Source organism: Rissa tridactyla, chromosome 4, assembly GCF_028500815.1.
Source record: "Rissa tridactyla isolate bRisTri1 chromosome 4, bRisTri1.patW.cur.20221130, whole genome shotgun sequence".
Taxonomy (NCBI): domain Eukaryota; kingdom Metazoa; phylum Chordata; class Aves; order Charadriiformes; family Laridae; genus Rissa; species Rissa tridactyla.
Window position 1 is genome coordinate 11,506,426 of NC_071469.1, and position 14,330 is coordinate 11,520,755.

The 14,330-nt window shown below is 45.6% G+C and overlaps 1 protein-coding gene across 12 annotated transcripts in view; it reads right to left on the reverse strand.

The window, feature by feature from the left end:
• The window catches only part of MICAL2 (microtubule associated monooxygenase, calponin and LIM domain containing 2), a 163,352-nt gene that overhangs the window by 20,673 nt on the left and 128,349 nt on the right, over positions 1-14,330 (reverse strand). For all 12 annotated transcript variants that reach the window (XM_054199191.1, XM_054199195.1, XM_054199188.1 and 9 more), the window contains 4 exons: positions 12,550-12,722; positions 11,228-11,302; positions 7,083-7,180; positions 3,395-4,742 (listed from right to left, as the gene is read on the reverse strand). In XM_054199191.1, the coding sequence (XP_054055166.1) occupies positions 3,395-4,742; positions 7,083-7,180; positions 11,228-11,302; positions 12,550-12,722 (1,694 nt within the window). The remainder of the gene's footprint in view (positions 1-3,394; positions 4,743-7,082; positions 7,181-11,227; positions 11,303-12,549; positions 12,723-14,330) is intronic.

Below are 14,330 nucleotides of genomic sequence, written 5' to 3' on the forward strand. Positions count from 1 at the left end.
TCACGGACAGAAATTTTCCTCCCACGTCTCCATCACTATCAAGAAGCAAACCTGGAGTCACAATCGTCTGCCAATAACCAATCACCTTCGTGGGCTGGCCTTCCCTTCTTGGTGGGCCTCTTTTCTGTAAGTTAAAAGTAACCTAAACCTGGATCCACTACTGCGTCTCATTCCAAACACTGCTGACTGCAGCACTCTCATACAGCCTGGCTTAGCTCTCTTTTCCTGTTGTCTTTCTGTGGTATTAATGATTTTTAGTATCTATAACTAACATGTTACTTTGGCATTTTTTTGAATTTAAAAAGGGCAAGTAGCCCCAGGAGAGAACAGTTAACCATCTGATTGGTCAATTTTATTGATCAAGTTTTTGTGTTTGGCTTTTTTTTTTTTTAACTGCAGGTTGGAATACAAAGGAGGAATCAAAGGACAAAAGCCTCAGAGATATTTCTGCAGTAAATCAAAAATCTGGAATTGCACCTAGAAACGCCAGTGTGGCTATCTGGGGACATTTGTATATTCTACAGGCAAACTTAGATGGAAATTTTTTTTTTTTTTTTTTTAAACTGATCTTTCACTGAAAACAGTGCATGAACAGTGGATGAATATCCCCGTTACTTCAGTAAGATTTGTGTAGGTTCCAGGTTCCACACGGGTGGTCTGCGCAGCCAGATCTCTGCACAGCCAAAACTTCCAAGTGGCTCTAAGGAATAGCTCTTATGAAAGTGTTAGCCAGGAAGTCTTTAGACCAGGTCTGTCTATCAGAAGCTGGAATGACCCATATGGAAGGTGTAACTGCACCTGTATGTTTGAGCGACAGGCAATCTGCTGCTCTGTAATTAAGATCTCTGCTTCCTCATGCTGAGCTTCAAGTTGGTGGTTGAATACTTGGTAGGAGATGACAGAAGGACAGAATATAGTTTTAGCTTGGACAGACACCTGGGTCCGAAATGCAGAAGTCATCAGCATAGGAAAGACATCTGGACATGTATTTGCAGATGAAGTAACTAAAATAAAATGTAGGGAAAGAAGAGCAACGTAATATAGAAGTAGATGTGTGGGGTGAGACTGAAGGTCCTTACAGACTGTCTCCAGCAGCGGGTGTCTAAAGGAATGCTATAGGCACCAGCAGTCATTCCTCCCCTTAACACTCACCCAGCTTCCAAGCATTTTTCAGTTCAGAAGCTTTCTAAATTGGATGTGATTTCTAAACACCTGATTAATTCTCAGTGGATTTCTCTTCAATGAGCTTACCCAGTCTCATCTCAAGCCCATGGACTTTTATCACCCAGCTCATTCCTTCGCTCCACAAGCCAACAGCCCATTGAGGGAGAAAACACCGACATAATGCAAGACTAACCATACTTGCACAAAACGAGTCTGTCTGGCCTCAAATAGGATAAAAAAGCCCTACTGAAAAGAGCCAAGAGGAGTATGAGAAAGAGACTCACTAAACTGGTTCCTGCAAGGTGCTGGGAGTATTTTTTTTTCCTTTAAATAAAAGAATTTTCCTGAGATTCAAGAGAGAAAAATAATGACATATCATGTGGGATAAAGCTTGTCACCAGTTCGTGACTGCAGTTTGCCAAGCCTGGGCCTTAGACAAGTGCCAGTATGAGACAGAAATGCCATTTTAGAGAGCCAAGCAGGACTTGGCTCTTTACCAGTTTGATTTACTCAAATATGAATGTTTGAAAAAGTTCGTGAGCTGCAGTGTTGAAACATGGAAGATGACAGATTACTGGGCAAATGGCTAGATCAAAGCTGCATTTTTTTATTCTGAACAGACTTTGCAATGCCTATATTCAATAATTATAATAATTTAATGATTCCTCTTTTGGCTTGCACAGCAGAGGAATGCAGCACATATTAAACCAGCATGTTTTTCCAAAATATTTTAAACATATATAACATATAGCATTATTCAAGCCTAACAAGAGCTTTTCCCATTTTAGTAGGAACACAACATACCAATTATCATAATACGTTTAGTTGAGAGCAAGTCAGCTTGGCTTAGTCGATGGGTGATAGCTAGGTACAGGCTCAGAAAAAGCGTCCCGTTTGAGACCACAGCGTGACAGGTGTGAACACTAGCAGCTCCCTGTGGCTTCAGTGCGGCCCTTAGCATCCTCCTTAGCTCCATGGGGATACCTGGTTTTGCGAGTTGTTTGATAAAGGATGCTCCAAGAATCCAATCCAAAAATTCAGGAACGAGAGGAGGAGTTATTCTATCAATTTTAATAAGCTTCAGATCAAGTCTCTTGTATACTGTATATCTTCCTCACAGCATGCAGCAGTTCTGAAGCAGAAAGGATCTGACAGCTCACTGGGAACATTTCGGCCACTTCACATTTTACATACAGATTGTTATTTTAATGCTGCAGTAGCAGCAGCATTAATACAGCAGCAATTTTGGGGTTACAGTTTGGGTTGCAATTCAATAAAGTAAGAAACAAAGAGGAATGTCAATAAAATTCAATAGGTTATTTAGTTAAATGACTGTGACTTTCTGCAGTGTGCTAGTGGAAAGATGGATCGCAGAGAAAGACAGGTGGGTGCAGCTCTCATACCTCCTATTTTATACCTGAAACTGAGCTGCGCTTAATTCTTTCTGAGCCTATGCTCAGATTACTCAGATCACTCTTTGTCTGACATTAATATTTCTTACTCATCTGCAATTTTAATACTAACCTTGTTCTTGCAAGCAAACATGAAAATCGATGCTTTTTAGTCCCTACCCGAATAGACTCACAAATAGGTCAGAGTAGGACAATAAGTGCTATCTCCTCTCAAATAGAAAAACAAAGTGATATTAATGACAGCGGAAAGCTCCCAAAAGTATGTCTACAGTTTGGTCACTGCGACAGCAGACAGAGCTGAAGAGACACCTGCTGAGAAAGCAGATACACAAAGCAAAGCTTCTTGCTGTTGCAATCATATTGTTTCGGTCTGTGAGCTCCTCATGGAAAGGGCAGCAAGCGTACTCTGCACTGCACTCGGGTTCTCCATGCTCGTCCTTTTGCTTGCCCGCTGTACACCCCCTTCTACAACACACTCAATGTCACAGCAGCAGCCGCTCTGCACAGCTTCCCCCTCTGCCCCACCACTCCTGCCACCTCGGCGAGTACGTTTTCCTGCCCCAAAGACATTTGAACAGCAGCGAGCAGGAGACCAAACTTGGGTCCAGAGAGCTGCCCTCTGCTTGCAAATCCATTCCGCTCCTTTAAACCAGAAGCAACTCCTAAATCTTAACCAAAGAAAATATTTATTAAGTCTTCCTATGTAGAAAGTAACTATAAATTAAACACAACATACAACAGATTATATGTATGTGATCACACACAGGTCTTAAATGTTAAGTGCTATTACTAGAAATAAACTCCACTCATGCCCTCACCTGTGGAAGGATAAAATAGCCTGTCTTCTGGAGAACGGTCCTTCAGGAAAGGCAGAGATGACACAAAGATATTGCTTTCTCTATCACGAACTTTACTTCTCAGTCTATCAAAGAGCGACCCAAGACTACCCTTCTGTGCGGAGTCATCCAGATCGTCCTTAGAGGTGTTCTCGGGCTCTGGAGATGAAAGGAGGAGGTACTTTTCATTAGAGATAAATATGTCATCCATGGGAGCCCCTGAAGGAGTCTCCTTAAAGGTGAACTTTTCTAGGAGACCTGGGACATCCTCCATCCTAGTGCAAGATGGTTTCTGAGGTATACTGGTTGTCTTGGAAGGCCTGGTGTGAGGACTGTAGAGTGGGAAGGATATATCCTCACTGTAATCCCTTAGAGATCTCTTTTGAGAACCGACAGAAAAATGAGATGGGTTTGAGGGAGGGCTCCCATTTCCTAAACACTCTCCTGCCCACTCCCTTACTTTAAGTTCCTGTGGCTGAGTGCTATTTATTCTATTATTGTTACTGTTCCTTTGGCTTAGGGAATAGTCAGCAGTACTGGGAAAGCTGAAAAAAGCTTGTTCTGAAGAGGCTTTGACTTTGCTGTCTGAGTCTTGCTTTAGTCCTTCTGGAGATGAGGTTAGAGGCTCCAAAATGGACCTCTTGATCACGTTGGCTATGAGCCTCAATGGGGATTTTGGCTGGCCAGCTGCGTGCTCCCTGGCAACTGCATCTGGACTCCTCAGAGCATCTTTCACGTCTGGTTGAGCATCATCCACAAGTAACAGAGGCACAGGACAACCAGATAGTTTGAATACATCTTTTCTCCAGTCAGCATCCTTCTCCTCTGAAGTCCCCATTGCTCCTTTGTTTCGATACCACGGACTGCTTCCACCTAAGTCTGCCCCATTGGAACCACAGGACAAGGGTCGCTGTTGAGTACAAAGCACCAGCCTCTTTTTTGCCTCCTTTAATTCTTGCTCAAACTTTTCTTCTGGGTGCCTTGTATTCTTGTCATCTTTTTCTTTCAAATCCAGAGATGACAGTACTTTTGTTTTCCTGTTAAAATCTTGTTCAGGGGTATATTTCTGGTTTTTTTCCTTCCAGCCCTGGGCTGTGTATGTCCCAATGTCACCATCTATATCTTCAGGCTCAGAAAAATCAGCAGCCAGTGTCCCATTCCCAGGAGGGGTCTGTGGAGAACCTCTGGTGCTGCTCTGAAAAGGACAATGGGGCACATAGAGACGGATGTCTTCAGGCATCTCTCTGCCTTTTTCTTTTCTTTGAAATACTGGGCTGTAGGGTTTGAAATGTCCTCTTGTAACTTCTGGTGGTTTCTTGCAAGAAGCCAACTATGAAAAGAAGATTATTTTATGGGTAGAAAAATGCAGTTCAGTGTATCTTTTATTTCATATAATATTTTAATCAATTTCACTCTTAACGCAATACCAATAAACATAATATTTTCTTTATATACACACATACATATGTAGATGATAATACAATAGGAAGAAAATATTTTCTCCCTAGAGGGCTAATATTTCTCTATGAGTGTAGATCTAATACTACAGTTAAATTTAATAATCTAAAAATAATGTTATTCATGTTAAGAATCTGTCATATTTTTATGAATTGCTTTTAATATTTTCCTTAGAAAGAAACAGTCCCATCTACAGGAAAATAAACAAAAGCAGATCTGCTCTTTTCCCCTGGGTGCATTTCTGTTGCATCACCTTAGAGTTTCCAGCAAGCAAAGAAACCATCATCTGTCCTCTCCGACTGCTTTTATAATATTGCATGCTTACATAGCGCAGGTAGGAATGAATGAAGTGACCCAGAAAAGACTGTAAAATGCAAGATGGCAGTTTTGAACAATTCCATTAGTTCTCTCTTATGATTACTTTTCCTTTGGGGAAGATTTAAATTCATTACTCTAGCCACTAAAATCTTCTGCTGGAGATAGTAACAAGGATAAATGCCCACGTTACCCAGCCAGCAGACCAAAACTAGGATTTTAACTTCTTAAAAGGGAAGCATTTTATCCTCAATGCTATCTGATAATGTATGGTGAGAAGATTCAATTCCTGTTTCCGCTTATGTGCCAGATTCCCAAATTCACACAGGTGAAGCCATTAATCTGTCTGACTTCTCATTTTCCAGAAGCATCAGAAGCAAGGCAATAATGATTGCGCCTTGCTTCACAGTTGCATTTGGTGACTAATGTTAATATTGGCCAGATCTGAGATTAAAAAAACCATAAGGGACACCAATCAACAAACAAACACCCTCTTAATCCTCTCTCTTTAGAGTAGGAAAAATGCCACCAAGTGCTGCTTATAGAGCAGGACCTGCATGGAGTCACCTCTCCTTAAGAGCAGTGTGGCCAGGCAGCATTGTGCAGCTCTGCTCCCCTGGGACGTTCCCTTCCTGGCCTTATTGTCCTGGACCGGATTTCAACCAGTACCGTGGACATGGAAGATTGATTTTCTAACACAGACCTGAGGTCAAGAACTTTAATAATTTTTAACCCAAGGGTGAGGACAACGGGCTAGAACACAGAGGACATGGGCTGGTCCCCGTTCCACCCAGCTCCGAGTCCGGGGTACGTGCTGCCCTTTGCTCAGAATGGTTGGTCATGACTCCTGCTGTAGCATTGCACTTAGGGCAGGCCCACCCTTCCTCAGCCTTAAAAAAAAAAAAAAAAAAAGAATTAAAAAAAGCAGAAAATACAAAGGAAATCCTAGGTCCTGACGGAAGCTGAAGATGCTCCTGAGCTATAGGAGGCATGAAGTCACTGGTACAGGATGCCCAGAGAAGCTGTGAATGCCCCATCCCTGGAGGTGTTCAAGGCCAGGCTGGATGGGGCTTTGAGCAGCCTGGTCTAGTGGGAGGTGTCCCTGCCCATGGCAGGGGGTTTGGAACTAGATCATCTTTAAGGTCTCTTCCAACCCAAACCGTTCTATGATTCTATGAGTCAGAAGCCTACTGCAAATTAGGAGAAGTCTTCTGCCCACCATACGCAAGGAGTAAACATTAGACACAGACACATCTACGTATAAGGGCTGTAATGGCCCGAAATCACCCAGGCTCCTGTGCCATGTTGCTTATGGCTGGCGCTATGCGACCCCTTACCTTGGATCCCAAATACATTCCCCAAGGCCAGTGCTGGCAGTTGCCTTTCCCTGGTGATGGAAGTGGCATTTAAACCACCCAGATGCGGTCCCTTCTCATCCCACTGCTGCTGGCACCCAGCCTTGCCACACACCGAGAGCTGTCTCCATCCAGCTCTACAAGCACATGGGCAGACCAACAGCCAGCTCGGGAGCACCAGAGGACAGAGATTTGGGAGGTTTCCTCGCCTTTGTGCAGAAACTGTGGCACAAAGGAAATCCCAGCAGCAGCTAAGGGAAGGGCAAGGTGTTGGTGCCTACATGTTGGCTGATGCACCGGGTTAGTGCCTAACTCCCAGCGCGATCGAGGTCCAAGTCCCACAGAAAGCAAATGCCACTTAGCTGCCTGATTTGGGTATGGTTATATCAATCAGAGCATCAAAGGCTCTTCCCTGTATATAGCACAGGCATAACTTCAACTTTAGTCATTGACAAAACTATTTGAAAGAGCAGAGGACGCTCAGACAGCCTGCTAAGAGCAGACATGCCAGTAGTTCTGGCTGTGCACAGTTCTCCTTGTACCTGTGTTCGGGAGTGATCCTCCCCAGGACCACTTGTACAGTTGGCTGCACTGTCCTTCCCGTGGAGCCCAGGTTTCTTACTGGACAGTAGAGGGAAACCTGCCAAAGACACAAGTTTTACCATCACATTTCTATTGCTTTTGTCTTAGATAAATTTTGCAATTAAAGAACGAGTGTAGAAAGCTAAGAAGTCATCCGGACCTACAGTAATGAAGTTTATGACCTCGCTCACATGTGCGTGCACGCTGTGCCAAACACATGTTGACATTTTCAGCAGTGGATCTGAACCGCTTCCAATTTTTGCCTGGACGTAGTGAAGAAGCTTTTGAGTTCCAGGAAACTTTCTGGAAAATCAGCCCTCTTTAGAGGGCTTCCAGGCCTTAAAAGCAGAGGCAGTCCAACCCAGCGACTTTTGAAGCTTTGGGTAATTCTGAGAAATTAAGAAAACGTATGACTTCTGAGAGTGCCGCCTGTCAGAGTGGGAAAGAAATGGGAAATGCAACTACCTGCAGGCAGTACGGACAGAAACAGTCCTGCCGACTCCCAAGCCAGGCAAACGGGCAGCGCCCTGGGGCTCTCCCAGGATCAGGCAAGGTAACTAATTGCTAAAACTAGCACACACAGACTAAGACCTACTGGAAGAAAAAAGTAGGGAGGTAACTTGTACCTGAAGGTAGTCAGGAGAGCTCTCTAATCTTTGTGCCTGTGGGAATTTTACATCATAAATAATATTTGCACAGAAGAAAAGTATCCCTGCGCCAAGATATTACCATGTCAAGCTTTAACATGACAAGTATATTTACAGCTGAATTATTAACTCCCAAGCCCAATTATTAGTTCTGAAACCCACAAAGGTTCCCAAAGCAGGCGTTGGGTTTTGTACGCAGGGATGAAAAGCTGTGCAAGGACAAAAGCAACATGCCAGACAGAGAAGACAGTTCCTGAACAGGGACTGCAGAGAAGGCAAACCAGGGAGAGAGGCCAAATTTTCTTTCCCCTCAGCATCTCACCTGCTCATTGCCAATCTTGATGCAATTTGTTACATTCAGTCAAGGACTGAGGGAAACGATGCACTGGAGTTCATTAAGGAACTCCCGCAGGGACCAGCAACCAAGGGCTGACCTTTACATTCTATATAGCGAATTGAGCCATGGGAAAACATGAGAATCCAGAATTGGGATTAAAGAAGCCCCATTGTTACCTGTATAAGTGAGCCAGGGGGGTTTAGCCTGGTCCACTAAAGCCCTTTGCCTCCTGACACGGGCAAACGTCATGGCTCAGCACACCGAGGTGAGATGCAACCACTCCATCAGCCACAGCCCTAAAGCTGTTGAGAGCATAAGACCCACAGCCCAGGGGAACCCACCCAGTCTGCAGGGGAACGGCACCTGCCCGTGCCCATGGGGACAACTGCTCCCCACCACAGCTCTCGTGGACCTGCATTCACTGACAAGGACAGGGCCTGCACACGCGAGAACGTGGCTTTGTGCAAAGACACCACAGCTTGCCGGCTTTCACAGAGAGAATGGATTTATTCCCACCAAAATGCTGAACCCATATTTGTAGCTTCACATTCAAAAAAGGATATTTTTTTTTTTTTTTTTTTAAAAAAAAAGAAGTTCCCTTGAGCATTATCATGCTCTGCTTGGCCCAAAAGCTACTCCAAGTGACCAAGATAAATTAAGAGCGTGGTGTTCCCTGTGGCCTTGTGACGGGGATTAAAGATTTTGAAAGGTAATATCCTGCTCTGAGCCTTTCAGCCAATATAACCATGACAATGATTTCCTTTCCTTGGCCGTGTACTTCATGCTGTTTATGAAACATATGTGTTTTGGGAAATAAGTCTGAAAAGAAGACAGACTTTTCTTTCATGTGACTGATGATCATATGAATTCTTGTAACCAAATATTAAGTGGATTAAATATAGAAACTAAGACTTACAGTGTTCCTCCAGAGAGTAAAAAATGCCTTTATTCTGTTCCCAGTATACGCTGAATGTGCTTTACACCTCATTTCAACAGTATGCTTGAGATTGAGACAAATTCATGCAGCGCGTCACTTCCCTCTCAAAGGCTTTTAGCTCCCTCTAGAGCCCTTTGGAGGCACACGAAGATTTTAATAAAATAATGGGAAAATTAACTGGCAAACGATTAAATAAAGCACTTGCTGGGAACAAGCTGAAAATGAATCGAAATTAAGAGTGGCTCCCTGTCTCCTCCCCTCTCTCACAGTCGTTCCTTTTTTCCCCCTCAGACCTCGAATAAGCATCATTTTAGTTTGCTCTTTTAAAAACTGAGATCAATTAAGGCAAGATTTTTAAATCCAAGCCTTTGGTGAAGACAACACCTGATTATAAGCCAGTCCTCAAATGCTCAGAGACAGCCCTGAGGCTGACAGAGATGCTACAAGACTTTTCAAGGGCACCCTGCTCTGCCTTCCCGTCCCAGGCATGGTACAGCCTTCCCCCAGGTGGGACATCCCGCACGACTGCTCCAGAGAAGCCTCGCAGGCATGGCTAGTCCCCTGCGCCTCGGATGTGGTGAACCCTGGGGAACACAGCCCCATCACAGCCCGTCTGCCTGTCCATCTGCCACAGCTGCCTCTCTGGGGACAGCCTGTCACAGGGGATGGCTCGATGTAGTCCAGCTTGGTGGGAGCATCCTCTCAGGACCAAGAAATAGCCCTGTGCCTCCTCTACTGAGATATCCCAGACATGTGGCACCAGAGGCCTCCAAGAGACCATGGGGTTGGTAGTTACCGGACTTATGTATACCTGAAAGCATCTGACCCAGGTGCGAGCCCGCTGCAAGGAAGGAGAGATGCAGCTTGTCTCCTTTTTTTGAGATAGAAAAATTCATTCCACAGCGGATACTTGGAAATAACCTTGAACCTTGTTTGTGCACTCAAACCAAGCAAGCCGAGGTGCCTCTGCTTGAATGCTGGTCCCGTAACACACATACAGGGATCCTACTTGTTTCAGGAGCAGAGCCTTAACTTCTCTGAAGGCAACTGGGACTCTGAGCGGCAGCAGAAATCCCCCTCGTTGCAGAGGGCAGCTGAGGGCAGGGTTAAAGAGCCGCTGTCACCACCATTCCCTAAAACCCGCTGTCTCCATGCCCAGAAACTATGGCACTCGGTCACATGCACAAATCCTTTCTTTCCATTGCTGTACCTTCATGTTTTATGCTTAAGGCTGTCAACACCCCAACCTAACAGATACCACTGCATTTCTAACCAAGTGTTGAGAGGGTTTGGGATGCTGGGGAGGTCGCCCGGCTCCCATACTGGTATGATCAATGCTGGCAGGTACCTGCGAGTCCGTAGTGGGGACTGGGCAGGCACAGGGTGCACTTGCAGAGGGGCTGTGCCAAGACAGGCAGGCGACCCTGCTATGAGCAGCAGAGGTGTAACTGGGGATGGCTGGCTTGTTTTGGGACCACAGCCCAGGAGGATTATTCAGATGCAGCCCCAGCTGCAAGGAATGACCGTACTGTGTATTGGAAGTGAATTGAGCACGGACCTGATCACTACTGAAATCACTGCATTCTCGTGCAATTCCCATGGGCAGGGATGGTCAGCCCAAACCAAGTGAAACTGCCAGAGGATAAGAACTAGTAACGCTCATTTCCACCAGCTCACCTCTTGGGATGGCTGTTAGTACTCTCTTCCTTTCAGTAACCCTGAAACATTGCCCTTTTTTTTCCCTCCCCCCCAACAAAAGAAATGATAGAGCACCTGCAGATAAGTGTAAATGGGCACCTCCAGGAGCATTTCTAATATGTAATACTCAAACTGTTAGACCCAGCATTGCACCTAATCAAAAGCAATCAGCGCAGGCAGGGCTAGAGACAGAATATGTGGCTCTCAGATATCGGTGCATTTTCTTGGCTGGAGAATTAGCGCAGGCGCAATGTGCCAGTGGGGGTAATAATGTAGGTAACAGTCATGCAAAAAGGGAGTCAGATCTTTTCAGGACAAGAAAGTGGAAAAGAAATATTTGGTGGATTTTCGATCTCCGTTTTCCCAGCTAGTGATGAAAAAAAATACAAAACTTTTAAAGAAAGAAGGAGAAACAGACATTTAAGAGACAGGAAAACAGGATACAGTATAAATAGAAAATGCAATCGCTTCTCAGGCTTTACTCACTTGTTTGGAGTTTTCTTCTCCAATTCTGATACTTATTTAATGCTGTGGAGTGAAAACTGTTGGCTCTCTGCAGCGCTGAAGAGAAACGGAAGACAAACACGGTCAGCTAATGTAGCAAAAGCCAGAGAGTGAAAAAAGAGAGGGGAAAAAAGAGAGGGGAATAAACCCAAACCCTAACCAAGCGATGGGGGGTTAGTTCTCTAACAGCTCCCCCGGTCCCGGTCCCTCTCCCCCGGCAGCGGCCGGGAGGGGGCAGCGCGCACCCGACGCCGGCCCCAGCTGGGGGGGGCGGGGAGAGGATCAGAGGAGAGCTCGTCACCCTTCCCGCTTGTCCCCAAACCAGCCCCGGCCGAGCAGAAAGGCAGGCAGACAGACAGACGGGCGAGGGGACAGGCTGAAGGGGTAAAGAACTGAGGGATGCTGTAATGCAGCTGGGTGAGGACGCAGAGCTGAGAGATCGTGAAGATGTAGATAACACGGCTGGCACGGTGGGGAGGAAGGTGACCTTATCAGCTAGAGGTGGGAGAGAGAGCATGAAATTGGGGAGGAAAATGGGTAGAATCCTTCAGTGACTGCATGGGGTCAGACGCTGCTGGGCACGCTTTGGGGTTTGCTGCTGCCCTTGGTTTTTTGCCCTAAACAAGGGCTTCATTATTCAAGAGTCAATTTGAATTGCTGTATGAAATCCCCTCTTTTCTGTTTGGATTAAAAATGCATATATGGATCTGGGGGTGGTGGGAGATGGGAAGAAATGAATGCTGATGGCCTTTTATTTTCTGCAAAAACATTGCTTTGGCTGTTTTTAGCACATCTTTTAGTTCTGACCTTCTCCAGCTCCAGAAAGAAGTTTCCCTTTGGAGGCAGAACGTTCCTAAACCTCTCCCTGCCTAACACCTAGCTATATCCTTTCCTCCATGTTCTTTCACTGGATGCAAAAATTGTAAGCAGCTACTGATACAAATACAAATTGAATGAAGCAGAGCTCTCTAGTGCTTCCCAACATCACCCTTGCTTAGGCAATACTGCAGATATCGCATTGACTGCTAATAACATCCAAACTTCTTACCGGTGGGCAAACATTCATCCCACCCCTGCAAAGCTAAGCACAAGGCACAACTATCCCAGGTTACCCTGCATCATGGAAATATTGTTTCAGTTACAGCACCCAAAAGACAGAAATCCCACAAATGAAGACACCATTAACAGGTACAACTTCACCATGTTGCAGGCAACGGCCTCCGCTTCAAAACCTCTCCCTCCAACCCTGACTTCAGCCCTCAGGAGAGGCTGCTGGAGCATTCCTGGGTTGGGATGCTGCTTACCATCAGCAACTTTGGATGTTCTAGGGCTTTCCTCTGGTGCCACAGGGCTCCTGGTGAGCGATGGCCACCTCTGGGCAGGTCTCGGGCAGGTGGGGGGCTCCAGCAGCGAGGTCTGTCCTTCGCTCACTTCTGAGTTTGACGAGTCGCCATTAAAATCAGACTCCAGCTCAGAGCTACAGGGAAAAAGGGCAAGACAGAAAGAAAGTGGGACATTTCAGAAGATGCATAGCATGGAAGTATTTGTTCCCCTTCAGTGCAACAAGCTCCGGCATCAGCACTGACAGCAGCGCAGGTCGCAGAGAAATAGACGTTTTGCAGCCAGAGCCGACATCCTCATTTTGATTTTTCATCGTCGTTATTACAGGACCATAATTTGCCCTAGGTGCAGCTGAGATATCCCTATTCCCATCATGCTTCTGCTGCCCGGATTCGCACCCACAACCACTGTGTTCAGCACCTGGAATCAAACTGCTGCTGAGGGAGACTGAGGGTGAAACCCCACACTGCTCCGTTAGCCGGGACGGGCCCTTCTGCCTGCAAGGCTGGGCACCAAGATGAAGAAAGGGAAACAGCATTTGCAATGCTGTAATTGGCCTAGGAGCAAGGCACAAGGGACAAAACTCTACACTTTTCACCAGAAGAAGATGAAGCCAAGGAGGGGGAGGAAATCCCTTCAGCAGTCTGGGGGAACCCTTGCTGGAAATCCGGCAGCATCAGCTGTTTCAGCCGCAAGGTGACAGATGACACCGCGCTGGCATTGGCCTGAAACCATCTATTTTGGTGGTTTCTAAATCAGAACATCAAATATGATAAAACACCACCTTTCAAAATAAAAGCTTTGCAGGTATGTCTCAGAGCTGAGACAATAAATAAGAACCTATTTAATTCAGCACTCAGGACAGACAGCTCGGATGAGACTTCTGTAAAACTCGGGTATTTTGTTCTTTGTTATTGCAACAGCATCATTTCTTACTGCGCGCCGGGCACCTCGCAGAGCCATGGGGAGGGGTTTGGACCAGAAGAGGCTGTGCTTGGTCCTGACCCCACTTCTGGGTGCTGCAATTCAAGAGGAGAAAAGAGCCTGGAGGAAAGGGCTGAGGATGGCCACCAGCCCAGCAAACAGGGCTGAGGCAAGAATTTGGAGAAAATTGTAAGCATTAGTCTAGAGAGGAGAAGACCTAATGAAGCTACGTGAGCAGCCTTCAAAAGGCGTCTGTAGGAAATAAGGAAACAAACTCTCCTCATTTCTGGGAGCCACTGGGACAGCCCACGGAACAGTGAGTGCAATGAGGCACCTGAACTGATCACAAAGGCAGATTTTGGCATCCCCTTTCTTAAATATAATTAAAAATATGCCACACAAACACATATGAATAGCACACACTTTGTGACCGTGCCTCTGGGCAGGAGAACGACCGTTTGAGGTGATTATTAATCCTTTGTTCAATGATCATGGGATTTCTTTCATCTCTAAAGGCCAGAGTGTAGGGAACAGCACTTTCAGGCCCTTCTGAAGTGACCACGTTCCCATCACCATAAATAAGCGTGCCACCATCCTATTCAGCCTATTTTTAATGCAAACAATACTGCTAAGCTAATTTGTAGATTTATGTGATGATTAACAGATTAATCAAATAGATTTATTGTGATGATTAATAGCTCTACCTTAAAAGAGAAGAGTCGCTTACGCTGTGAGTAGTCCTGTTGGCGTGGCAGGAGAAAGCTGCTTCGTGTTTGTGTAGCACTGCTTTGTAGAAAGTAAAGAGTCACTGTAACAGCCC